This window comes from Myxocyprinus asiaticus, chromosome 49, assembly GCF_019703515.2.
Source record: "Myxocyprinus asiaticus isolate MX2 ecotype Aquarium Trade chromosome 49, UBuf_Myxa_2, whole genome shotgun sequence".
NCBI classification, from domain to species: domain Eukaryota; kingdom Metazoa; phylum Chordata; class Actinopteri; order Cypriniformes; family Catostomidae; genus Myxocyprinus; species Myxocyprinus asiaticus.
Window position 1 is genome coordinate 4,917,082 of NC_059392.1, and position 27,948 is coordinate 4,945,029.

Consider the following 27,948-nt stretch of genomic DNA (forward strand, 5'->3'; position numbering starts at 1 on the left):
GTGTGGATGTTAGTGTATATGCTAACCTACTTCTCAAGTGAACTTTACATACGTTTGTGTATTAACCCACTGTACGACTACACTAGAACTCGTAGTAACTACCCAACTACACCATTTTGTGGGCAAAAAGCATCTCTCTATTGACAGCCATTCAAAACCAGCCAAAATAACTATTTTGCAAGCAACATCTAAATATTTCATTATATTTTATAAGTTTCACCAGTGACCATTTTTGTGTGTGTGTGTGTGTAAAGCCTAATTTAGACAATGGAAGAAGCCAGACATTTTTTTTTCTCCTAAACGAACTACTGCAACCTGGGCAAACAAAGCCTGTATTTATACTACGCATGCCGTCGTTTTAAAAATTATTTGTTGAGGGCGACGTCACAGAACGTTGTCAACTCTCAGGCAGACGACACATCAGTAGGTAAGCCGTCTTTCTTGTAACACTGTTTTTAAAATAACCTTGTGCTTTAAAGTGAGACATTTTTCGCGCTAAAATCGAGCTAACCTAGCTAGCTACAATGTTCTCAGTTGGCATGCGTAATGGTAAATACAAAATATTACGTCCAAACCAACGATTAGTTTTAACCAATCATTAACGCTTTTTGACTAGCTGAGTTCTCATTGGTGTGAACGAACAAGAAATTTAACCAAATTAACAAAAATGTCAGTGCATTTCGTCATACTTATAAATTAGCATTAAGTGTGTTAACTCACTGATTGGGCGAGTCTGGTGGGGAACGGTTGGGCAGACTCTGGGTTTCCAGTCGATCGTCTGAGAGAGAGTTCCTGCTGACGGTCTCCCAGTCCAAACCACTCATGAGCCTCCTAACCAAAGGTTTACTCGGTGACCTAAAACACATTTGAATAGCATCAACCAGAACCACAAGAAACATCGTAGAATTTACAACGTAATCAGGATTGTTGCCGTTTGTAAAAAGTAGGACCACAATGAAAAAAATTGCTTTTATTTAAACTTATTCTGAAAATTATTTTGCATTTACGCAAATCAACAATGCACATTTAACATATTCCTTTTTTATATATATATATATAAAAGCATTGTACGAAGTGACAAGCACGCGGAGTGGGAGACTTGGCAGACTGTTGTATATATAATATAATATACTATATTTAGAAATTTTGTTTGAAATATTATACTGTATTATTGTGGCAGATGAGAAAAGCATTGATTAGACAATGCAAAACTTAGTTTTACTCCCATATCATTGAATATAAGTCTACTGTACAGTCAACAGCAATCCATTTTTCAATTGAGATGCCCCCTGCTGATGCGGCTCATAAAAACATGTACTTGAATTTTTATATAATTAAACGCATAATTAACAGGTTAAATCGACAGCCCTAGTTTTTACGTTAAAAATTAACATTTGCGAAAGCTTCAGAAAAAGTGGCACACACAAAAAATAGTTTAGAAAAACAAACGTTCTTTCCTTTTGCAATCTTTGTACGCAGGGTAGCCTACTCCTAAAAATCACAAATGTTTTCTATAAAAACGTCTAAAAATGCTGTTATTTCAACTTATTCTGTGACTTATTTAGTATATACGTAAACTAACAATTCACATTTTAAATTATTGTTGAACTATTATGAAACAAAGACTAATTTACAAGAAAACGTTCTATGATGTTCATACACATGGCACTCCTAAAAACCACAAACGTTCTCTAAAAAAGCTTTGATGAAACATTCCTCAAAAGCATCGAAAGTAATTGGCGGATTTTATAATATAGCGCCAAAAAGTTGGCGTAGTCGAAATCAAATACCTGCTAGAAGTATGATGAACCATAAACCTTGAGTTTCAGTCTCAGCATCTTTAAATGAACGCCTTCTCTTGAAGCAAACGAGTGTGTTTTAACAAACGTGCATTCGCCGTGCACATGCCATTCACAGCCATGTGCTATACAGCCCTGAGTACACTTCCTGTGTTTGGGTGTTCTGAGAATATCTGACCACACACACAAAACACACACACACACACACACACACACACACACACACACACACACACACACACACACACACACACACTAAAACTGACAGTACAGAGATCTAGATGGGCACGAACCTTCCCTTTTAAATACACACCCAAACACTAAACTCACGTACAGATAGGCACGTGCAGTCTAATACAACAGTTATAAATGCTCTATATTTCCATGTCACTGTCAATAGTGTGTATAGTATAGAAATGAATCTACACACGCACACCACATCCTGTTTACTTGCATTCGTGTTCTATGCATTTATCCATCTGATCAGACAGAGTGATTTCATCCATATTTGTAATTAAAAGTGTACCCATACATTTCTGTACATTTGGATAGACACCCTTTTTTTGGGGGGGGGGGATTTTCTCCCCAGTTTGGAATTCCCAATGCACTCTAAGTCCTCGTGGTGGTGTAGTGACTCGCCTCAACCTGAGTGGCGGAGAACGAATCTCAGTTGCCTCCGCGTCTGAGACCATCAATCCATGCGTCTTATCATGTGGTTTGTTGAGCGCGTTACCGCGGAGACCTAGTGGAGGCTTCATGCTATTCTCTGCAGCATCCACACATAACTCACCACGCGCCCGACCGAGAGCGAGAACCACATTATAGCGACCACGAGGAGGTTACCCCATGTGACTCTACCCTCCCTAGCAACCGGGCCAATTGGCTCCTTAGGAAGCCTGACTGGAGTCACTCAGCACGCCCCGGATTCGAACTTGCGACTCCAGGTGTGGTAGTCATCGTCTTTACTTGCTGAGCTACCCAGGCCCCCTAGACACCCTTTCTTAAACATTAACAACTTTAGAGGTGTACAAATGTTCACAAATTCTCTGAAGACTGGCTTGAATGGAAACTGCCGCAACCTTTGTGAGGGCACCACCACAGGTGACCGTGTTCAATATTTATACACAATCCTATACACTCATTTATCAGTAAACGATGGAGAAAATTTGTTTGCACCATTTTTAACGGCAGACAGTTATTACAAGTGTGTTACCTTGCAAAAACTCTGTTCTTGTTGCCTCTTTCCTTTCCATACTGTACGGACTGCACCTCTGTCCTCCCGCTGCAAAAACAAAACACAGTGATTGTCATTTTTGAAAAATTTGTGTTAGACTCAACATAGATAGCTTTAAAATTGGTCATGACCCAAAATTCAAGCAAAGGAGAACTGTATAGCCTGGCGAAATAGCTTAACATAAATATTTGCAATATTAGAGGTCGACCTTTAGTGGATTTTGCCGAAACGATAACTAAGCTGGTGGAAAAGACCGATAACCAATTGGCCAACAGTAATAGTAAAAATTCTTTAGTCTTTCCTTACTGTGAAAAGCACAAGAATAGAGGCTACAAAAGTCCAAAATGAGTAAAATCCCAGATGTGTGTTTGTTGTGCAACCAAAATAATCCCAATAAGAAGCTTGTCAATTGTCATGTGTCTTTGTTAATAAAATTTCACATTAGTAATCGTGAATTAGTCCATAAACGGTGACAGAGAAAGATTCCTGGCTCCGTTACAATACTCTATATATAAATATTCACAAAATTAAGCTTTTTGTAGCCTATATATTTACCAGATGAAGAGCTTGGCCACAGGAACATGGAGGAATAAATAAAAAAGAAACTATTGATTTTTGTAGATAACTGATTAGTTCCAAATAGCAACTATCTGCACCGATTAATCGATAAAACCGAAATACAGTTGTGCTCAAATGTTTGCATACCCCTGGCAGAAATTGTGAAATTCTGGCATTGATTTTGAAAATATGATTGATCATGCAAAAAAAACTGTCTTTTAAGGATAGTGATCATATGAAGCCTTTTTAAATCATAATGATAACAGAAATCACCCAAATGGCCCTGATCAAAAGTTTACATACCCTTGAATGTTTGGCCTTGTTACAGACACACAAGGTGACACACACAGGTTTAAATGCCAATTAAAGGTTAATTTCCCACACCTGTGGCTTTTTAAATTGCAATTAGTGTCTGTGTATAAATAGTCAATGAGTTTGTTAGCTCTCACGTGGATGCACTGAGCAGGCTAGATACTGAGCCATGGGGAGCAGAAAAGAACTGTCAAAAGACCTGCGTAACAAGGTAATGGATCTTTATAAAGATGGAAAAGGATATAAAAAAATATCAAAAGCCTTGAATATGCCAGTCAGTACTGTTCAATCACTTATTAAGAAGTGGAAAATTCGGGGATCTCTTGATACCAAGCCAATGTCAGGTAGACCAAGGAAGATTTCAGCCACAACTGCCAGAAGAATTGTTCGGGATACAAAGAAAAACCCACAGGTAACCTCAGGAGAAATACAGGCTGCTCTGGAAAAAGATGGTGTGGTTGTTTCAAGGAGCACAATACGACGATACTTGAACAAAAATGAGCTGCATGGTCGAGTTGCCAGAAAGAAGCCTTTACTGCACCAATGCCACAAAAAACCCCGGTTACAATATGCCATACAACACCTTGACACGCCTCACAGCTTCTGGCACACTGTAATTTGGAGTGACGAGACCAAAATAGAGCTTTATGGTCACAACCATAAGCGCTATGTTTGGAGAGGGGTCAACAAGGCCTTTAGTGAAAAGAATACCATCCCCACTGTGAAGCATGTGGTGGCTCACTGATGTTTTCGGGGTGTGTGAGCTCTAAAGGCACGGGGAATCTTGTGAAAATTGATGGCAAGATGAACGCAGCATGTTATCAGAAAATACTGGCAGACAATTTGCATTCTTCTGCACGAAAGCTGCGCATGGGACGCTCTTGGACTTTCCAGCATGACAATGACCCTAAGCACAAGGCCAAGTTGATCCTTCAGTGGTTACAGCAGAAAAAGGTGAAGGTTCTGGAGTGGCCATCACAGTCTCCTGACCTTAATATCATCGAGCCACTCTGGGGAGATGTCAAACGTGCGGTTCATGCAAGACGACCAAAGACTTTGCATGACCTGGAGGCATTTTGCCAAGATGAATGGGCAGCTATACCACCTGCAAGAATTTGGGGCCTCATAGACAATTATTACAAAAGACTGCACGCTGTCATTGATGCTAAAGGGGGCAATACACAGTATTAAGAACTATGGATATGCAGACTTCTGAACAGGGGTCATTTCATTTTTTCTTTGTTGCCATGTTTTGTTTTATGATTGTGCCATTCTGTTATAACCTACAGTTGAATATGAATCCCATAAGAAATAAATGTGTTTTGCCTGCTCACTCATGTTTTCTTTAAAAATGGTACATATATTACCAATTCTCCAAGGGTATGCAAACTTTTGAGCACAACTGTATCGGTCGACCAACAATCAACATTCATATTTTTGCTCTGAAATGGCTTAAAAGGGTGATTTGTTTTAATAAGAGAAACTATACGTTGGACCAAACAGACTTTGCAACCAAAATTCAATTGTAATTTGTAATGTAAAAACTGAAATATAGAAAACATCTATTAAAAATGAATCCAGGCATGTTTTTACTGACTTTTTTAAAATAAATAAACACAGTGAAGAATATTTATTTGCATTTACTTATACAGTGCATTCAGAAAGTATTCAGACCCCTTATGTTGCAGCTTTATCCTAAAATGCTTTAAAATATTTTTTACATCAATCTACACTCCATACCCCATAATGAAAAAGTAAAAAAAAAAAAAAAAAAAAAAGCTTTATAACTTTGTAAATGTATTAAAAATAAACAAACAAACTGAAATATCACATTGACATACAGTAAGTATTCAGACCCTTAACTCAGTACTTAGTTGAAGCACCTTTGGCAGCGATTACAGCCTCAAGTCTTTTTGGGTATGATGCGATAAGCTTTGCACAACTGGATTTGGGGATTTTCTTCGATTCTTCTCTGCAGATCCTCTCAAGCTCTGTCAGGTTGGATGGGGACCGTCGGTGGACAGCCATTTTCAGGTCTCTCCAGAGATGTTCGATTGGATTCAAGTCCGGGCTCTGGCTGGGCCACTCAAGGACATTCACAGAGTTGTCTCTAAGCCACTCTTGCATTGTCTTGACTGTGTATTTAATGTCATTGTGTTGGAAGGTGAACCTTCGGTCCAGTCTGAGGTCCTGAGCACTCTGTACCAGGTTTTCATTAAGGATATCTCTGTATTTCGCTGTTCAGCTTTCCTTCAACCCTGACCAGTCCCCCAGTCCCTGCCGCTGAAAAACACCCCCACAACATGATGCTACCACCACCATGCTTCACCATTAGGATGGTATTGTGCAGGTGATGAGTGGTGCCTGGTTTCCTCCAGACATGACGCTTGGAATTGAGACCAAACAGTTCAATCTTTGTTTCATCAGACCAGAGAATCTTGTTTCGCACAGTCTTAGATTCCTTTAGGTGCTTTTTTTTTTGCTTTCTTGCACTGAGGAGAGGCTTCCGTCTGGCGACTCCGCAATAAAGCCCAGATCAGTGGAATGTTGCAGTGATGGTTGTCCTCCTGCAAATTTTTCCCATCTCCACAAATGATCTCTGGAGCTCAACAAGAGTGACCATTGAGTTCTTGGTCACCTCTCTTACCAAGGCTCTTCTCCACCAATTGCTCAGTTTGGCCAGGCGGCCAGCTCTAGGAAGAGTCCTTGTTGTTCCAAGCATTCTAGCTCTCAGTTTGTCCAGATACTCAGGGGACATTTCACTTCATGCTTCCTGTAGCACTTGCCATAGATGTGTCTGTCTTTTCGGGCACTTCTCACGCACCTTTCAGTCTAGCTGATCCCACAAAAGCTCAATGGGGTTAAGACCCGTAACACTCTTTTCCAATTATCTGTTGTCCAATGTCTGTGTTTCTTTGCCCACTCTAAACTTTTCTTTTAGTTTCTCTGTTTCAAAAGTGGCTTTTTCTTTGCAATTCTTCCCATAAGGCCTGCACCCCTGAGTCTTCTCTTTACTGTTGTACATGAAACTGGTGTTGAGCGGGTAGAATTCATTGAAGCTGTCAGCTGAGGACATGTGAGGCGTCTATTTCTCAAACTAGAGACTCTGATGTACTTATCCTCTTGTTTAGTTGGACATCTGGCCTTCCACATCTCTTTCTGTCCTGTTAAAGCCAGTTGTCCTTTGTCTTTGAAGACTGTAGTATACACCTTTGTATGAAATCTTCCGTTTTTTGGCAATTTCAAGCATTGTATAGCCTTCATTCCTCAAAACAATGATTGACTGTCGAGTTTCTAGAGAAAGCTGTTTCTTTTTTGCCATTTTTGACCTAATATTGACCTTAAGACATGCCAGTCTATTGCATACTGTGGCAACTCAAAACAAACGCAAAGACAATGTTAAGCTTCATTTAACGAACCAAATAGCTTTCAACTGTGTTTGATATAATGGCAAGTGATTTTCTAGTACAAAATTAGCAATTTATCATGATTACTCAAGGATAAGGTGTTGGAGTGATGGCTGCTGGAAATGGGGCCTGTCTAGGTTTGATCAAAAATGAATTTTTTCAAATAGTGATGGTGCTGTTTTTTACATCAGTAATGTCCTGACTATACTTTGTGATCAGTTGAATGCCACTTTGGTGAATTAACTTGTAGTTAAAAAAACAAAACATCTGGAACAGTAATGTTTTAAATAATACTGTATTATTTAAAACTTCATTACGGTTGCAAATGTTTAGTTTTTTTAACTACATATTGTCATATGAACAACCTTTTATTTCAAATAATTTTTTCAGCTTTAGATTTACCCATTACTGAGGCGCAAAACAAAGAGGGAGTGTGACACATGCCATGATCTTTTGGAAGCTTAACTGACCAAAGAAGCAGCTAATTAACATCATTGTGTACTCAAATATATCATAAATATTCAATATATCACATAGTCCTAAGCACTACTGGAATAAAATCTTCAGGTTCATAAATTATGGCTTCAAAATCAATTTTATCTGCTCTGTTATCCACAAAATCCAAACAAACTCACGTTCTACATGTTAAAACTTTCTCACCAGTAACGGAACTTGGATCCAAGGGTGAAATACTGCAGAAAGAGGCTTCTCTCGGGAGGCATGGGCCGCTCCAGTCTGAAGAATGTATGATGCTCCACGCAGGCCTTCCATAAGTTCTTACAAGCTCTGTAGTTCATCATGTTGAAGCCCAGTAAAGACTCTCTATTCTCATTCTGCAATATAGAGAATTAAAGACGGGATTGGAAAATGATGCATGCCTGATTCAAACTCCCGTCATCCTTATGAGCACCATGATTCAGAGGATGTGCACTAAGCAACAGACTGTTCCAACAGCATGTTTAATGATTTTACTGATAACTCAAGGTACTGGCTTTAAAGCCAGCCAAAATAAATCTGTACTGCTGTGGTTGAGGTATGTGGAAACAACAAATCATGTAATCAAATTTCTGTTGCGTTTTGTGGTTGTATTGTTAGTTTTGTGAATTCTGTTTGGGGGTTTAAATATAAAGGCCACGTCCACACTAATTCGTTTAAGTTTGAAACCTCCATTGTCCGTTTCGAATGTGCTTGTTTTCCAAAGTATGCGTTTGTAAAACAGTTCAATGGAAAGGAGGCGGCGAGAACCGGCTTAACAATTTAAATAATAGTTTAATAATAAACTTAACCAAAAAGACACAAACATAAACAGGTGTCGGAGCCCCCGGGGAGCCCCCGGCATGACGTACACCCCCCCCCCTTTCCCTGGGGGGAGGCGTACCCTTCCAGCCCCGTCTGCCGGCAGGTCATCCCCGCTGTCCTGTATCTGGGAGGGTGACAAGGGGAGGGAAAAACAACATAAAACGAGAGGGAAATGCCAACACGGAGCAACAGCGGGAGAGAGAGAGAAAAAAAAAAATATTTACTCGCCGGTTCTCTGATATGCCGTAGCTTGGTCCTCGGCCACTCCTCCACCCTCTAGTGGATGACAGCTGCACCTCCCTGGGCAGATCGGAGGCAATCCTCCGGCCCCTGGCAGACGGAATGCCCTGCCGCATTTTCGGTGGACAGAAGGGGTCTCCCCCGCCCCTGGAAGCACTTCTCCCGCTCCAGGCGGTCGGCCAGGAGCCCCTCCCTGCTCGCGGTCCTCTCACACCCACCACATTTTAGCGGCTGGTAGGGGTCTCCTCCGTCCCTGGCAGCGGCCCCGACCACTCCAGGTGGTCAGCTAGGAGCCCCTTCTCCCCTCGCGGTCGGCGGTTGTTCCTCCGCTCTCAGGCGGCCGGGCTCCTCCATCCCCCGGTGGATGGCGTGAAGCCTGCACACGCGCTACCATCCGTCGGAGTGGATGGTAGTGGCGAGGACTCTACTACGGCGCATCCCTCCTCCTTACCGGGTTTCGGCACCAGTGTAACACAGTTTAATGGAAAGGAGGAGGTGAGAACCAGCTTAACAATATAAATAATAGTTTAATAATGAACTTAACCAAAAAGACACAAACATAAACAGGTGTCGGACAGCTGTCCATAACTCTCTCTCTGTCGCACTGCCATCTCCACTCAGCTTTATCCTTCTCGGGCTTAATCAGCCTAATTAGGGGCCGGGTGTGCGGAATCACGACCCGGCCCCGCCCTCCGCCCAGCCACAGCGTTAATAAAAAATATTTTCAAAGTGCTCTGTTTTCAGTGAGAAAAACAACTACTAGTGTGGATGAGAGGCATAAACATAGTGAAATTCATGAATTTTCAAACAAATGCATATTAGTGTGAATGTGGCCTTAGTGTTCAGAAAGAAAAACAAAACAAAAACAAAAAAATCTAAATCTTTCTTATTGATAAACATGTATTTACAGCCAACAAATAAAATGCGTAGGTGCGTACTTACCGGTTCTTTTCTTAGTTGGATAAAAAACTGTTTAGATTTAAAAGATATTTTTACAATTTTTAACCTGTAAGATAAAAGAAAGAGAGACAGGGAATATAAAAGGTCAAACAAACATGTTTATCGATAAGCTGAAAAAGCAAACCGTTAACTGTGAAACCAGATCAAATTGTAAAAACAAATTCAACCCTCTCGGCATATGGGTCATTAATCTGTAAACCGTATTAAAGAGGCAATAGTCTACATGTTTACATGCTAGTTATTAGCAATTATGTTTTTGCTACTGTACCTTTAAAACCTCTATATATAAATGACCTCTGGTTAACCTCTTTGCAATATGACTACCAATGTACATAGTACATTATTTCAATAGTACATACACTTTAAATTACCTTTAATGAGAAACTGTATGCAAAAAACATCACTCACCATGGAAAGTGGCTGATTCGTACCCTGTCCTTATAGATGGAGATGCCAGCAGACAAAACTCCTATGTAAATTTCTGTGTTACAGTGGTCCTAAAAACAAAAAAACAAAAAGAGTTGGAAACCATCAGGATGCTGTTTCCATGGCAACATCAATATCATATTGTCTTCTTGGCCTTTGGCTTAGTGAATTCATTTAAAGTAGGGTTGCACAATATACAGCATCAACGACCAATATTAACGTTTTTTTTATTATTTATTTTTATGTTGGTATTTTTTATTTTTATTATTTAATGAGAAAATGTTAGGACTTATTTTTTGCAGTTTAAACTATATAATTTGTTTTTCCAAAAGTACTTCCACTGCAGTCTGTTTCAACGACAGTGCCAACAGTGCATAATTATTATGGACTATTTTATGTACAATTCATCTCAAATACTTAATCTAAATGGACCTACCTCACCGTACAATCATTACTCAGGGATAATGAAGTATAGAAAAAAGTCAGTGTCGTATTGTTTTCTTTTTTTAAACAGGATGTATGTGAGCAGGGAACACTAAACAGTGTATAAGTACGTTTTTGTTTTTTTAGATGAATGCAAGAATATATACACAAACAAATGTACCTTTACACATTAAAGAGCATTAGAACAAGACACAGTACACAGTAAATCACAAAAAAAAAAAAAACTGTATATTCCAAGTAAAGATTATACAGTGTACTTGCGATGATAATGATCACATTGCTTTCATGTACTTACTTATTATAATCTCCCTGTATGACATAAGGTCCATTTAAAAATGTTCAAATAAAGAAACCTTTCCATCCCAGAGTCTGATTACAGAAAATAACTGGTTTAATCGTTGTAAATGTGGCATTATATCCTTGTGATCCTCAGATTGGACATTGTATGTTTGAGTTAAAACAACATCCTGTTTCATGGCGAAACATTGAATATTGTCAGACCACCACGGCCGCGCCATACAGTGAAAACTCAAAAGCTTAGCAATTTAGCATTGCCAAGGGCTTTAGATCAGACTGACTGAATATGATGTCGATCCGATGAAATCTCTAGGAGGAGTTCGTTAAAGTACGAGGCCTGGAAATGGCAAAAACTGAGCAGAAACTGGAGAGAATCATCAAAATGGCTGACTTCCTGTTGAGTTTAGGGCATGGGTCCAAGAGACTTATTTGTAGGTCTTGGCATGTTACACATGTATACCGAGTTTCGTATATGTAGGTGAAACGCTGTTGAAATTTTGTAGGTGGCGCTATCGAGCCATTTTGCCACACCTCATTCTGAAACCCATACCAGATGCAAATTTTCGCCACTTCTAACGCGTGTCTAAAGGTTCGTGAGTTTTCGAGTATGTTTAGGCCCTCAAAAATATGATTCACTTTGGAAAAAAAAGAATACGGAATAATAATAAACGGAGCAGGTACAATAGGTGCTCGGGCCCAAATAAAACATAAAGATGAAAATGTCCCGGTGTCTACAACTGTATTATATTTACAATAGTGAAAACAACGACATTAAAACACTTAAACACTGTCTCTTCGGACTTGAGTTGAGCACAATAATCTTCTGGGAGTAAGCTGAAGAGCACACGCAGCTCCTCGTGAACCGGGAAAACTTTGCGCTGATAATCGCTTTGCTCAGAGAATATTACACATTAAAGTGCTAGATAACACATGGTGAAGTGGTGAGTTAATCCAAAGAAACGATTAAACGACTGATGTTTACTGCCAAGTGCATCCAAGTTGGCTAAATTTACTAAGAAAAACTGTGATCGTCCATAGACGATCCAATGGGCGATGTTTGGTTATGCTACTATTCTGAGCCGGATGTGACAATTTGTGGATCTCTCTTCGGGATTATGGGTAGTGTAGTCCTTCACTTGGAATTTCGCTTTTTAACGTTATTTTTATTTCAATGAAGTTGAAATTACGCAGACTGATGGCTTCAGCAGAAGCATATAACATCAATGAAATATATTTTTTATTTGCATATTATTGATCATAAGCCAATCACTGGCCTACAGTTCACAGCAATCCATTTTGCAACTCAATTTGTCAATCAGTCCGGGATTTATTATGAGGGCTTGTTGAAGAACGCGTCAATGTACACCTGCGTCAGACGGATGCATTTGGAGTGTTTCACTTTGGTTGCGTCGATTTTTAAACATAAAATATTTAGGTCGCTGTGTCAAGTTAAACGTAGTTTAATACTTAGAAAAACACGTCTTAAGATCCCCAAATTCGGATTTGCGCTCCTTCAATCTGTGTTTTGAACGCAAGAACGCGTCCTCGTGTTGCGCTGTCTGCTAAAGGGTTGGTTTGTTGCCTGTACAGCTGAAGTTTCGCTTACTGCCCCCTGAAGAAAACAGGTGGTACTTCAAGCCTGAATTGCTCAGCAATCTTCCTTATTACGGTCTGGGGATATGATTAATTGCATTAATTTTTTTAACAAATTATTTTTTATATAATTAATCTCACTGAATTAATGCCTTCAATTGACAGCCCTAATTTATTTATACAGTCATATGTGTTCACCTAAACAAATATTTGATATTTTTGTACATTTTATCTTTTGTTTTATAACCATTTTACTGTTTAAATTCTGCTGAAAGGCGTAGTAGGCTGTTTAATGGCAGGTTGGATTGTGACAAAGTGCCCTGCAACAGGAGGTACAAGAGGGGCAGACGATGGGTTAAGAAGGGTCCGTTACTCACCCGAGCATAGTGCAATTCCACGCCATACAACTCTAGTGTCTGCGCGGCGTTCAAGTAGTTAAACTCGGACTGAGCTGGTGTGAGTCCACTGAAAGAGAGAGAGAGACTCAATCTCAGAGATCCACAAACAATGACCTGCCTTGTTCCTACAAATCTGCCAGTGTGTGTGTGTGTGTGTGTGTGTGTGTGTGTGTGTGTGTGTTCAGCTGTGACTCTTTGTTCTGCAGTCTCCACTGACACTCAGTTAAATATGAGAATATGTAACATAGTGGAGTATCTCATGTCTCTGCTCTTACTTGTGCTCTTGATGAAGTTTGGCAACCTCTTTCTCAAAGTCCTGCGGTGGGTTGGGAATGAAGCTGTACTCGGAGAGGTACCCGGGCAAATGTTCAGAGTGACTGTAGTCCCCCAACTCAGCTGAAACACAAAACATGCATTGAAACCATGCAAAGTCAGACACAAATGATGCCAAACAAAGTAGCAACTTTACAGAGTAACAGAAACTGGCTCTTGGGCATACTGGAAACCCTTTAAAGTAAAAAATAAAATCCAAATAGACCCAGTTTTTTTTCTTAATGAATGCATTTTTGTCTCGTTTCCGAATAAAAATATCAAAACATCATTAGAACAAGATAAATTTACCCAAGAAGCAAAATTGTGAACGATAATGATATCTCGATTAAAGTTGATTTTTCATACCTCAATTGTTTTTTCTTGTTCGAAACATAAATGGAACAATATTTAGCAGGGACTAAAAACGGTTCAAGGAACGAAAACAATTTTTTTTTTTTTTTTTTTTGCAGAACATAACCGACAACAGGAACAAAATTCCTTTACGGAGTGAAAACCTTATTTTTAAATGTTGATAACCGGTTAATTTCGTTTCGCTAATTTTTTTTTTCATGAAACCAAAAGACTAAAGGGTTTATTACAGTACATTTTCTGAATTACACAACATTTACAAATTGGAAAGGAGGCAGCGGAACTAAAAAAATACAGTTTCTGCTCAGAACGAACCGAAATTAAAAACATTTCGTTTTTGGTCCAAATGAAAAAATAAACTTAATTCAAGATTCGTTAAAAACAAGTCAAAATATCTTTTGCAATTTTGCTTCTCAGGTAAATTTATATAGTTTCAAGAGTGTTTAGAAATTTTTACCGGAAAACAAGACAAAATACTTTTTCAGTGTATTAACAAGGAACATTTTTTGTTTTCATAATCTTTCATTAAAATGTAATAAGTTTCTCCACCTCTGAAACAACTTTGTCTTTCTGCTGATGTAATCACAGCTGAGTGGGCAGGGGGAAAAAAAACAAATGAACTAAAAACGGTTCAAGGAACGAAAACCAAAAAGGAACTAAATTTATTGCAGAACAGAACCGAACAGAACCGGTTTATCACAGTACATCTTCAGAACTACACCACTTCCTGTTCCCCCCAAAAAACATATTTTGGTTGAAGCAAGTCCCTTATTTTGAGCTTGTTTTTCCAGACCAGGTCGCTTGTTTCTCATGAGAGATCTGGCAACACTGCGACTGATACATCACCCATCCTTAATTCTGTCATTTAAAAAAAAAAAAAAGAACATTATTAAACATTCTTTTCTTTCATTCTAACCAGTTACCAATTGGAAAATTGGCAGCAATCACCGGAACCGGAACGCAAAAATATAGTTTCTGCTCAGAACGAACCGAAATTAAAAGCATTCCGTTTTCTAGTCCCTGTTATTTAATGAGGTTTACGAAAAATAAACTAATTTAAAAAAACAAGTCAAAATAATTTATGCAGTATTGCTTCTCAAGTACATTTTCCTTGTTTCAAAGGTGTTTCGATATTTTACCATAAAACAAGACAAAATACTTTTTTTCAGTGTTTAAATAACAAACATTTTTGTTTTCGTAACCTTTCATCAAAATGTAATAACTTTCTCCACCTCTGAAAAAACTTGTTCTCTCTGCTGATGTAATCAAGACCGAGTGGGTGGGGAAAATAAATATTAACCAATAATATCACAGCCCACATTTTACAAGCCAATCAAGTCCAGATGGATCGAAATCAAGTTATTTCCTGCTGAATATTTTGGTTCTACACTTAAATATGTCATGTTGCGAATGCCGTTTAATCGCTTTTAATATAATATTTCATGTTACATCTTAAACTAAATGCACTTCTAATGTCAAACTCTGCACAATTATGTGATTTTCAAACAATAAAATGAACTAATAAAATACACCAGTTGTACCTCATGTAACATTACTGAGTTAATATTATTATTAGTGTTAATTATGTAATAATGTTACACTAGCCACAATATTGGCTGTTTTCCAGTCTTGTTACTGGAAATGGGTCACACAGGGATTGGAAAGAGACAAAAGACCGATCATGGACTATTTGGCAAACTATACTGCCTTTGTGCATCCTGTTCAGACTGTTATATCACCAGCCAAACAAAAAACGGAGGTCATAGAGTTCACAATAATTTTCTTACTTTGCTTACGTGAGTGTTTCCCTGATGTTTAAAGCATCATAAACGGTAACTAATAAATTAATGAAAATAAATGAAAGATTTTTCTTTTCATTTTTAGATTTTCGGCATTGGCCGAATTATCCGAAATATACAATTTTGAGTGCACGTTTCCTGTTTTCAAATATTTTTGAGTGAATTTTGGAGTGAGTAAAATAAATGTACAATTTATTACAGTCATTTATTATGAATGTAATCAATTTTGTGTACATTTTGTATAATATAAAAATAAATCTACTCTCTTGGCAATATTTACCTTGAACAGCATAAGACGCCAGAAGAACTGCAGTATTCTGAGGGCATGGAAGCCTGGCAGAGTGACAGAAAAGACATTAATTATATTAGATTGGCTAATTATTATTCCAATAATGTAACATACAAAATCACAGAGCCATGGGAGAGTTATTGACACCGTTTCTCTAGATATATTCTGGGCTTGTGTTTTTACTAAGTTTATATTTTTGGGATTTTTGCTTTTTATTTGACGACTACTTTGTTATTTTAATCAAACAGTAGATACTCTGTTCACAAGTTTTAATATTGAGAAAACACTCACCTTCCCGTCAGAATATCCTGTTTCAACTGCAGAAAGTACAGATATCTGCCAAAAAATAAATAAATAAAAAAAATTATATACACACACACACACACACACACACACACACACACACACACACACACACACACACACACACACACACACACACACACACAGCTGAAGTCAGAAGTTTACATACACTCAAGTTGAAGTCATTAAAACTAATTTTTTAATCACTCCACAGATTTAATATTAGCAAACTATAGTTTTGGCAAGTCGTTTAGGACATCTACCTTGTGCATGACATAAGCAATTTTTCCAACAATTGTTTTTAGAATACATAGAATATTTGTGGGTTTAGAGGTCATCATTTTTAATCAGTAATAATTATATAATTACATATACTAAATGAAAAATGAAAAGCAAATTATATATAATTCTATGCATGGTGACCAGTTACAGCACCATAAATGTACACATCTACGGAGCCCCTTAGAGGACAGGGCGGGAATTTCTTTTCTGAAACAGTTTTGCATGCCCTCGCAATAAATTTACCATGGTTTGATACCGCAACCATATTTTAACTAGAGGTAGACCGATATATCGGTTTTACTGATTAATCGGTGCCGATAGCTGTTTTTTTTTTAAATATTGGTTGAGTGTAAAAATCTATGCCGATAGTTTTTTTTTTTTTCTCATTTTTTTTATTCCTCATCAACAAACCTGGTATGTTTCATCTGGTGAAACATATAAACTCTTAATCTGGTGAATATACAGTATAGACTGTAAAAAGCGTCATACATACACAGAGCATTGCAATTATCCAAGTCTCTATCATTTCAAAATAAGAGTCCCCGGTGTATTTCGACTTGTTTAAAGTTGAAAGTCCCCCATAATGCACCAAATCGTAATTTTTCGTAATTAGATATTTTTGAGATTTTGGTTTGCGCAATAAACTGCTTTTTTGGATTTCATTCATTTTGGACTCTTGTAGCCTCAATGTTAGAGCCCTTTTTAGTAAGGAAAGACAAAAGATTTTTTTTTTTTTTTACATTCTATACATTTATGTAAAAAACTAATCTGTCGATTAATCGGTTATCGGCCTTTTCCATCATCTTAGTTATCGGTATCGGCAAAATCCACTATCGGTTGACCTCTAATTTTAACTATGATATTCATTATGAAACCATTGTGATAATAGAGGAAAACTAAAACTATGGTAATAAAAATCATAATTTTGTGGTTATTATGGTTTTACTATACAAATACCATAGTTTAAATATGGTTACTGTAGTAAAACCATGGCTTTACTATATGTAAACATAACAGTTCCATGCTGTTGTTGTTTTTTTGTTTTTGTTTATTTGGCATAAAACATGGTTTTACTACAGTAATATTGTAGTTAGGGATATCCCACTACCGATACCGTGCTCATGTACTGGTACTCGTACTCGTACTCGTAAAAATGCTGATACCAAAAACCGAACCATCTGACATATGAATGTCATTACGTAAACATTCAGCGCACAAAACAATCACGTCATGTCCTAGTGTTATTAAGTAACAGCAAAAGCTGCGATTTAATGTGATAAATATATAGTTTGCACTTGGGAGACACGTGACGCCATGCGAGAAGCAGACGTGTGAGCGACAAGCTCTGCACACTTTGCTAGTTTTTTAATTATTTTCATGTTATAATCCGGTGAGATTCGATACACCCAGTTACATACTTGCTCTTTGAGGTAAACATGGCAAAGAAGTCAAAATCCTCAGACTCTGGAGACATTAAAAGACACTTACGTGCTCAAACTGAAACCTCTAATGGCCCTGCGAGCCGGGGACTCGATTTGGAAAGCGCAGCGGGAGAAGAAATCCAGCGTCAACTGTCCAACATCTCGGTGATGCTGACGAAGGTTGTTGCTGACTTGGAGGATCTCACTGTAATACGTCGATTGATTATGGCAATGGAAACAAAATTCTCTGAGTTGGTCACAAGAGTGGAAGATGTTGAGAAACGGATCGATTATCTGGAGTCATCGGAAAGGGAATTATCCGCTAATCCGCCCGCATCCAAAACAGACTTGGAACACATTTTGGAAAAACTGGAATATCTCGAAAATATGAGCCGAAGGAATAACATACGGATTGTTGGAATTCCTGAGCATGAAGAAGGCAGAGATATGGTGAAATTCCTTGACGAGCTCTTCCCAAGTCTGCTCGACATAACAGGCCATAAACTGGAAATCGAACAAGCTCACAGAGTTCTGAGATCATCCGATAAAGATCTCGTGTTGCACCACGCAAGAAGCAAAGGAAAGCTTTCTTGGAAGAATCACAATATTCTGTTGTTCCCGGACTTTGCGAATTCGACAAGAGAGAAACGCGATCGGTTCAAGGAATGTAAGAAACTCTTACATCAACGGAAGATCGCTTTTGCACAGATGTTTCTGGCCAAACTGAGAATAGACACCGAGGATGGCAGCAAAGTATTTACATGTCCCAAACAGGCACTCTCATTCATAAATACACTGGAGTGAGTAAGCCATTTGATGTTTCTTATATTAGTGGACTCAGTTGCTGTTCAGTGACTCGATTGTCTGAGGAAGCTGGGTGCCATTTTTGTGTCTTTTTGCGTTAGCTCCGCCTAATGGCTGGAGTTTGTTTTGTGGCATGACACTTCTCCTTCAAGAAACTTTTGCATTGACGGAAGATCGCTTTTACACTGAAGTTCCCGTCCAGATTGAGAATGGACACTAGGGATGACCGCAAAATATCTACATGCTCACATAAAGGACATCTTTTATAAAGTTGACGGCTGAGTAAGTCATGGTGTATTATTTATTTTTATTTTATAAATTTTTTTGCGCTGCCTCCGAGTGAGTTTGGCTCTTGATCATACGTGGAACCGGGATGCCTGTTTTGTTTCTTTTTGTGCTGGCTCCACCTAGCGGCTGGAGCTTGTTTTGTGGAATAACACTGCTTCAGGACAGTTGTGGATGAATCTGTTCGTTCTTTGTGCTTATGCCTCCTGTTGGCTGGAGTTTGTTTTTGTGGAGTATTTTTAAGGGACATTAGAATGATTTGGTCATCTGCTGCACTCATAACAGCCGGCTCACTGAACAATTGTTTGTCTGTCCGAGGAAACTGAATGGCTTTATATCAGCTGGAAGTTGTTTTGTGGAGGAACACACCCTCGAGACTCTGTGAATGAATCTACATGTTCTTTGTGCTTATTATGCCTGTTGGCTGGGGTCTGTTTTACAAAGTATTTTCTGTTATGTAATTTTGCCTCACAAAATTTGTACAGAAGCACCGGACTTGAGTAATATGACGGCAAAGTTGTCGCGGGGGGCTCTCGTAGGCGTACATGGACTCTTTGAGTTTAGAGGGATTGACGGCGGTTGGTGCTGTCGTGCGGGGGGTTAATGCACACGTGTTTCTTTTTTCTGTTTGTTTTGTCGGGGGGAAGTTCGGGGTTTGACTGTTGCAGTAATGTGGAATGTGGTCTGTATAATTTTGTTTTTGACCCACAATTTATTTATTTTTATTATATCAATATGTCAAATGTTAATATGAGTGTACTATCTCTCTCCACATGGAATGTGAATGGGTTGGGGCACCCCATAAAAAGGAAGGTTATTTCTTTTCTTAAGCGTAAGAAATATGATATAGTATTTCTTCAAGAAACGCATCTTTCCCCGCAGGAAGCTGAAACATTTGGGAAGATATGGGGTGGACTTGTTTTCTTTAGTGCTGGCTCAAGTAAGAGTAAGGGAGTCATTATACTGATAAATAAACATCTACAATTCAAATGTCTCAAACAGAGTAAAGATAAATTAGGAAGAGTCATTATTGTTTTAGGTTGATTTTGGCTAATATTTACACACCTAACACTGATGATCAGTGCTTTTTTATAGATCTTGAAGGGATGTTGCAAGCAGCTGGCACCCCTTGTGATATAATATTGGGAGGAGACTTTAATCTTTTGATAGACTCAGTCCTTGATCATAGTGAAGCAAAAGTGTGTAAGCCCCATAGTGCAACACTGACGCTTCACAGGATGTGTAAAAATCTTGGTCTTACAGATATTTGGAGACTTTTAAACCCATCTGATAGGGACTATACATTTTTTTCACCAGTCCATAAGATTTATTCTAGAATATATTTTTTTTATATATATGTAAGTCCCTCATTTCATCTGTTGTTGATTGCTCAGTTGGAAACATTTTAGTCTCAGATCACGCCCTGGTGAGTTTAGAGATGTTGCCACATACGGAGAAAATGAAATCATATAGTCGGTGCTTTAATGTATCCCTTTTGCAAAATCCTGATTTCCAACAAATGTTAAAGACTGAAATCAATGTTTATATGGAGATTAACTGGTCCTCAGTATCCTCTGTGAGCGTAGCTTGGGAGGCACTTAAAGCAGTTCTTAGGGGCTGGATCATACAGTATGCCTCATTCATCAAAAAATCCAAAGCACGTGAACTCGTGGAGTTGGAAGGGAATATTAAAAGTGCAGAGGCAGAGCTGAAGTGCCAAATGTCATCTAATGACCTCAGAGAACTGACCCGTTTGAAATACAGATATAATACTATTTTGTCGTGGAAGGTGGAGTTTTGGCTATTCAGGGCAATATAGTCATACTTTGAGTCGGGGGACAAAGCAGGGAAGCTTTTGGCTAGATATATAAAACAGAGTCATTTTCTACCATTCCCTCAGTGAAATCTGCTGGTGGTGAAATTTTACCTCGGCCATTGATATTAATAATGCCTTTAAAGAGTTCTATCTTGATCTCTATAGTTCCACGTCTTCGTCTACTGATGAAGTTATTAGAAACTTTGTGGAACCATTAGATCTTCTTAAACTGACGATTGAGCAAAAAAACCTCTCTTGATTCTGAGATAACCTTGGAGGAGCTTGACGAGGTAATTAAGTCCCTACCTACTGGCAAGGCTCCGGGGCCAGATGGTTTTGCCGCTGAATTGTTTAGATCCTATGCTACAGAACTGGCTCCACTTTTGTTAGAAATGTATAGGGAATCATTAAAGAATGGAAAGCTTCCGCCAACCATGACACAAGCCCGGATCAGTCTGATTCTTAAAAAAGACAAAGATCCAGGCGAGTGTAAAAGTTATAGTTTGCACGTGCAATAGCATGTTCAAAATTAATTGATATACAGTACTTTTTTTTTTCTCCCCAATTTAGAATGCCCAATTTCCAGTGCGCTCTAAGACCTCGTGGTGGCGTAGTGACTCGCCTCAATCCGGGTGGGGGAGGATGAATCTCAGTTGCCTCCACGTCTGAGACCGTCAATCCGCGCATCTTATCACGTGGCTTGTTGAGCACGTTACCACGGAGACGTAGCGCGTGTGGAGGCTTCACGCTATTCTACACGGCATCCCCGCACAACTCACCATGTGCCCCACCGAGAGCGAACCACATTATAGCGACCACGAGGAGGTTACCCATGTGACTCTACCCTCCCTAGCAACCGGGCCAATTTGGTTGCTTAGGAGACCTTTGCGTGAGTCACTCAGCACGCCCTGGATTCGAACTCATGACTCCAGGGGTGGTAGTCAGTGTCAATACTCGCTGAGATACCCAGGCCACCAAAAGTTATACAGTACTTTCATTTGATTAAAGTTTTAATGAATCTAAAACCAGTATCAAACTTGTTGTCGGCGAGTACTAAAAAAAAAAAAAAAAAAAAAAAAAAAGAGGATCGGTACTCATACTCGTTCTCAAAAAATTTTTATCGGGACATTGCTAATTGTAGACTGTAGTAAACATTACGTTTTTGGCAGAAATCATGGTTTTACCATAGAAATATTGTAATAACATTACTGTTCTAGGCTAACCATGTTTTGTTTTAGATTTTTGGCAGAAACCATGTTTTTTCTATAATACTATTGCAGTAACAATGAAAAGTAACCATGTTTTTTAGCGGAAACCATGTTTTTTATACAGTATACTGTATTCATACATTAACCATGGTTAATCTTGTGGTTACTATGGATTTACCAAGGTATTTATAGTAAAACCCATAATTACAACTAAATTATGATTTTTATTCTCCCAGTTTTCGTTTTCCTGTAATATTACTATGGTTTTACTACGAATATCAAGGTTAAAATATGGTTACTGTAGTAAAACCATGGTAAATTTATGGCGAGGGAACGCAAAACTGATTGCAAGGGAATAAAAAAATGTGTCCTTTAAGGGGCTCCGTATAAATACCCATATAAATTCATATAAATTACACGTTACAGTAAGATTCTATTTGATTCTATATAACATTAGTGGTTACATAATGAACTAACAATGAACAGTGTATTTTACAGCATTTACTAATCTTTGTTGATGTTAATTTATAAAAATACAGTTGTTCATGGTTGTTCAACGCTAACACACATTTTTTGATTAAAAAAATGTAGTATACATTAAACTTAACATTAACCAAGATTAAAAAGCACTGTAAAAGTATTATTCAACAAATGTAGTAAACTAATGTTAACGAGTACAAATTTATTGAAGTGTTACCGTTATAACCAAATTTTCCACGTAAAAAGTTCATGTCCATGCTATTTGACAACTACGCATATTCTGTACAGACAATTATACAAATCAAAATATACCTTGTGTACTCTTCTTGTAGTTTACTGGGGTCGCTCACGAAAAACTTCACCCTGAACCTCAAATTATGTGGAGTTGTCCCTAAAAATACAAACAATTACAATCAGAAAGCCTCATGACAATATATTGGTCAAATAAAACACCATAAAATATAACAATTAAAAACAAGGACCTACTTTTCAGTTGTTTTCTAACAGGTTTGTTTGGATCCAGCCACTTCTGTAACAGATAATCAGAACCAATATGGAACAGTCTGTCCCAAATTCAGGCCACCTTTTACGCATAGTTGCATATTTAAGTTTTTCCGTTTTTACTGTGACAACAAAACTGCCAAAAGTACCAGCTCAGCTTTGTGGAAGACACCAAACCGACTTGTCGATTCCAAACCGAGGAACATCAAGCAAAATGAATTAAACATTTATTACTACAAGCAGAAGCCGACAGTGGCATTTTAGCTTGTGAAGTGACCTTAGAATGAACTTTACTGTTGGCAGTTGGTTGAGCAGACACTATGCGAGGGTGTGTGTGTGTGTGTAGAAACCTAAATAAGTAATGAACAGCCTGAACCCTAACCTATTCGCTAAAATAATAAACTGAAAATGAATGCATTTTGCATTAAAATAATTTATCAAGTTTACTGCTCATCTGTTTTTCTGCTCATGTTCTGCTTAAATGAACAGGGGTTTATGTGCGATCTGTTGCATGAGTGACAGGTGAGAGTTTACCTGGCTGTCACAGGAATCGTCTGGTAGTTGAAGGCCGAAATAGTCTTGCTCGGTTAGCTCCAAGTGTTTATACACTACGTCCAACAGGACTCGCCCCTGATCTTGCTTCTAAAGAGAGCAGGAGAGAGTTATTAGTACTGGATAGTTCTAATCATGATATAACATTTCAGATATCCTCATCTAAATATTATGGAAGACAGGATTTACGTACTGTACTGAAGTAGCAAAAATAGCCTGTTTAATCGTAAGTGTCAAAGAGAGGGTAGATTGGTCATTGACTGTTTTTGGTGAATAAAACCTTGACTAACATTATCAATGGACTTCAGAGAAATATATTATTATATAGGCTCCAAACGTTTCTATGCCTGCTTAATCCTTCAGCCAAGGCGATGTATACAGCATGTATGATCATGACAGTCATAGCCTAAGGATACGCTTCTCTCGTACCCAGGAATGTGAAACATCTGCCTGAAACAGCTCCTCTGAGCTCCACAATGCAATCCAACCCAAGCCGCCACATCGCATAGCTCCAGTTTCCTAACTGCAATCAGTCTCTGTTGTACCTCATAGATGGCTGTTCTCCAGTGGGGGTTCTAACCAACTCTTTTTAGTAGACATTTTTCATCCAACATGATTTATTTCATGTTACCCGCAGGGATTGTCTGTAGCTCAGGGGTAAAATGCTGATAGAGCAAGACTGAGACATCAACTTTGCAGTTTCTGGGTCACCTCTACATGGGATGGAACTTGCAACCTTTGCATAAGCAACCGGGATCATTATCCACTCAGCTCTTAAACATTTACTTAGTGTTGTTGTTAAAAGGGATTAGGGCTGAACGATTTGGACAAAAAATCTAATTGCGATTATTTTGAAAAAAAAATTGCGAATGCGATTTGAACTGCGATAAGCATAAAACAAAAAACATGTGTGATATGTTTTGCCCATGCTTTACTGCCGACCAGAAATACTGTTCTAGAAAGGGTGTTCACACTTGAGTCCTCTAAGAAGGAACAAACTAAATAACTAAATAAAACAGTGAAACAGAGGGTTGGGGCAAAGCATCACAATCACATTGCATCTGTCTACTTTGTAAAAAAAAAACATTGTCCAGTGTGTGAAAGGGTCAGTTCACTTTTTATCTTTATTTTTTTGAAACCCAGTCAACTTGAATATTATATTGCAATAATAATAATGTTAAGAAATTATTCTAAAAAATATAATTGTATACTAATAATTATCATTATTATTATTATTATTTTAAAGAGCACCCATTATGGTTTTTAAACGTGCCTGATTTTGATTTAAAGGTCTCATACAATAGATTTACATGCATCCAAGGTCAAAAAACACTTCCGTTCTAAAGGATTCATTCGAAACTCCTCCTTTCAGAGAGCCTACTCTGCTCTGATTGGTCAGATGTCCCAGTCTGTTGTGATTGGTCTACCGCTTAGTGTAGTGTTTGAGGGCGGGTCAAAGCTGTTCGCGAGCAGCCAATGAAGACCAGAGGCGGGTTTTTTGTACAGGAAGTACGTCTGGAATTACTAACGACTCGTTTTAGGTGTTCAGAATCGGTTCTTTCTTTTGGGAGTCAATAACTCCATTTGTCGTGCACTTTGATTTTTGAAACTTTGCAGACTTTTTTACGTTCACAAACAGCTATATAACACTACATGAAAGGTAATATTTGAAAAACCATAATAGGTGCTCTTTTTCTTATCTTACTATGCAGTCCCGGTAAACCCTCAAGCCTTTTTTCAAACCAATTTCCGTGGAAGCTTTTATTTTGAAACCTGAAGGGAAGGAAGTCATTTATATAAAATATAAAAAATCGTTGGATGTTAAAAGAGCTATTTGTGGTAGAAATAGAAAGGAAGAGGTCAAAATAACTAGACTAAGACTTGGTCATTCATGACTGAATGCATCACTCTTTTTAACTGGAGTACATGATAGTGGTCTATGTGAATATTGTGGCGAGAGAAACAGTAGAACACATAATATATGATTGTAGAAGGTATGTTGAGGAGAGAAAGGAATTCATATTGTATTTAAACAAAAATGGAAGGAAGGATAAGGATTTGGATTATTTATTGCGATGGGAGTTTAATAGAGATCGAGTAGGATACAGGATTCTTATACAATGCATATATAGTACAGGACTAAATGTAAGAATTGAATACGCATTTAAAATAGAGTAATGATGCTCTGCTCCACTCTGGATCTTGAGGGGTTCTGTATGGAGGCTGGAGGAGCTGAACACGCAGTGCCATCCCTGATGGATCTAGAGTTGGGGCAGAGTGCCAAGTAGTAATTTTTATTTATTTATTCATTTATTCATTCATTCCTGTCGAGAAATGGCGAAAGAAGATTAGAAAGAGAGGAATAATGGAAAGAATGTGATCCTAAATAAACCATGATTGCACAACAGTACAGTAGGTGGCGAGATGCATGCAGAATGCAACTCACCAAAAAATAAAAGACGACGACAACAAGTTTATGTTGTTTGAAGTTGAGTTGACAACAGCTTTTTAATGCTGTGAAATGTTCTTATCTGCCTTGCTGTCAACAAAAACCCGCTCTCATGGGATTATTTTAAATACGTTTAGCAAATTGTAGCGGCCAAACATAGAGGGATGTAAAATTACACAAATGTGCAATTAATGTAAATCTGGGGCGCTTTAAATGATGCGCTCAGATCATGATAGCACGCCTAACACAACTCAGAGCACATCTGTCACTCACGGCACCAGATAGATAGAGTTTCTGTGTGGAGCACAGAACCACTCTGAAACCACATGTGTAATACAATGATCCCGTTGTATTTAAGAAAGTACCACACACTACAGACAAAAAAGCCGTGCACAGCGCGTTGAGACTATTTATTTTATTTAATCGCAGCCCTCACGGTTTGAAAATCACACTGGGTCATATCGTGATTTCGATTTTATTTCGGTTAATCGTTCAGGCCTAAAAGTGATAGATCACCAAATGAAAAGTAAATCAAAGTCAATTTTGTTTGAGATATTTCTAGATATTAGCAGAGTATTCAAAAGCTTTTTTCATTTCAAAATATATTAATCATTTTTATCTTTCAATAAGTTTACATGCACTTTAAAAATTCGATTTCAGTTGGACTAAAATAATAATTTGTCTTTTTAAAATGATTAACATTTTTCAAATGGCTTTTTTGCTAATTCTGTGTGATGTATTTAAAACTTCCTCTGATAGCTGATGTCCTTTAAATATTCGATTATGCATTGTGTTGTACTGGTGCAATTACAGTCTAAATTAGCGTGACACAATGTTTAATCAATTATTTGTAGGAACGATGTCAGATGTGGAAGTGCCGATAATACACGTCTTTTGAAGCATGTGCAAAACGCTGAGCCCAACTGCGGTCTGATTTTTTTTTGTTTTTTTGTTTGGATTTTTCCCCTTTTTCTCCCAATTTGGAATGCCCAATTCCCAATGCGCTTTAAGTCCTCGTGGTTGCATAGTGATTTTGCCTTAGTCCGGGTGGCGGAGGACAAATCCCAGTTGCCAACCGCGTCTGAGACAGTCAACCCGCGCATCTTATCACGTGGCTTGTTGAGCGCGTTGCCACGGAGACATAGCGCGTGTGGAGGCTTCACGCCATCCACCGCGGCATCCGCGCTCAATTCACCATGCGCCCCACCGAGAACAAACCACATTATAGCGGCCACGAGGAAGTTACCCCATGTGACTCTACCCTCCCTAGCAACCGGGCCAATTTTGGTTGCTTAGGAGACCTGGCTGGAGTCACTCAGCACACCCTGGGATTCGAACTAGCGAACTCCAGGGGTGGTAGCCAGCGTATTTTACCACTGAGCTACCCAGGCCCCTCTAACTGCGGTCTGATTAACATGTATGCATGATGTACAAATCCGAGCTACAATCGCATTATGTAGGTCTGTTAGTTGGACTTCGCAAAAATCGGACTGGTATGATTACAGTTGGGCTAAAGCGTGACACAATTTGTAATCGAATACATGTTGCACCTCACCACTTTCTTTTAAAGGATGCACAAAATGCTGAGCCCAATCAAAATCTGATTAATGTGTATACATGACTTACAAAGCCAAGCTACAATTGGACAAAAATCGGACTGGTACAATTACAGTTAGACAAAAGCATCACACAATGTGTAATCAAATATTTGAAGGAATGACCTGAGATGCGGAAGTGCCAATAATACACGTTGCGCTTCACCGCTGTCTTTCGAAGTACACCAATTTTGGTCTGATTAACGTGTATTCATGATGTATGAAGCCGCACTACAATCACGTTATCTGGGTCTGTTAGTCTGACTTCACAGAAATCGGACTGGTACGATTACAGTTGGACTAAAGCATGACACAATGTGTAATCAAATATTTGAAAGATGACGTCAGATGCAGAAGTGCCAATAATACACGTATTGCGCATCACCGCTGACTTTTGAAGCTCGCACAAAACGCTGAGACCAAATGCGGTCCGATTAACGTGTTTATATGATGTACAAAGCTGAGCTACAAACGTATTATCTAGGTCTATTAGTCCGACTTCGCAAAATAGTGCAA

The 27,948-nt window shown here is 38.4% G+C and overlaps 1 protein-coding gene across 7 annotated transcripts in view; it reads right to left on the reverse strand.

Moving 5' to 3' along the window:
* The window catches only part of LOC127437980 (tyrosine-protein phosphatase non-receptor type 4-like), a 57,837-nt gene that overhangs the window by 17,514 nt on the left and 12,375 nt on the right, over nt 1-27,948 (reverse strand). For all 7 annotated transcript variants that reach the window (XM_051693178.1, XM_051693176.1, XM_051693175.1 and 4 more), the window contains 12 exons: nt 23,371-23,478; nt 22,822-22,864; nt 22,648-22,726; nt 16,028-16,072; nt 15,728-15,780; nt 13,243-13,363; nt 12,947-13,034; nt 10,218-10,306; nt 9,792-9,855; nt 7,971-8,143; nt 3,013-3,081; nt 721-855 (listed from right to left, as the gene is read on the reverse strand). In XM_051693178.1, the coding sequence (XP_051549138.1) occupies nt 721-855; nt 3,013-3,081; nt 7,971-8,143; nt 9,792-9,855; nt 10,218-10,306; nt 12,947-13,034; nt 13,243-13,363; nt 15,728-15,780; nt 16,028-16,072; nt 22,648-22,726; nt 22,822-22,864; nt 23,371-23,478 (1,067 nt within the window). The remainder of the gene's footprint in view (nt 1-720; nt 856-3,012; nt 3,082-7,970; nt 8,144-9,791; nt 9,856-10,217; nt 10,307-12,946; nt 13,035-13,242; nt 13,364-15,727; nt 15,781-16,027; nt 16,073-22,647; nt 22,727-22,821; nt 22,865-23,370; nt 23,479-27,948) is intronic.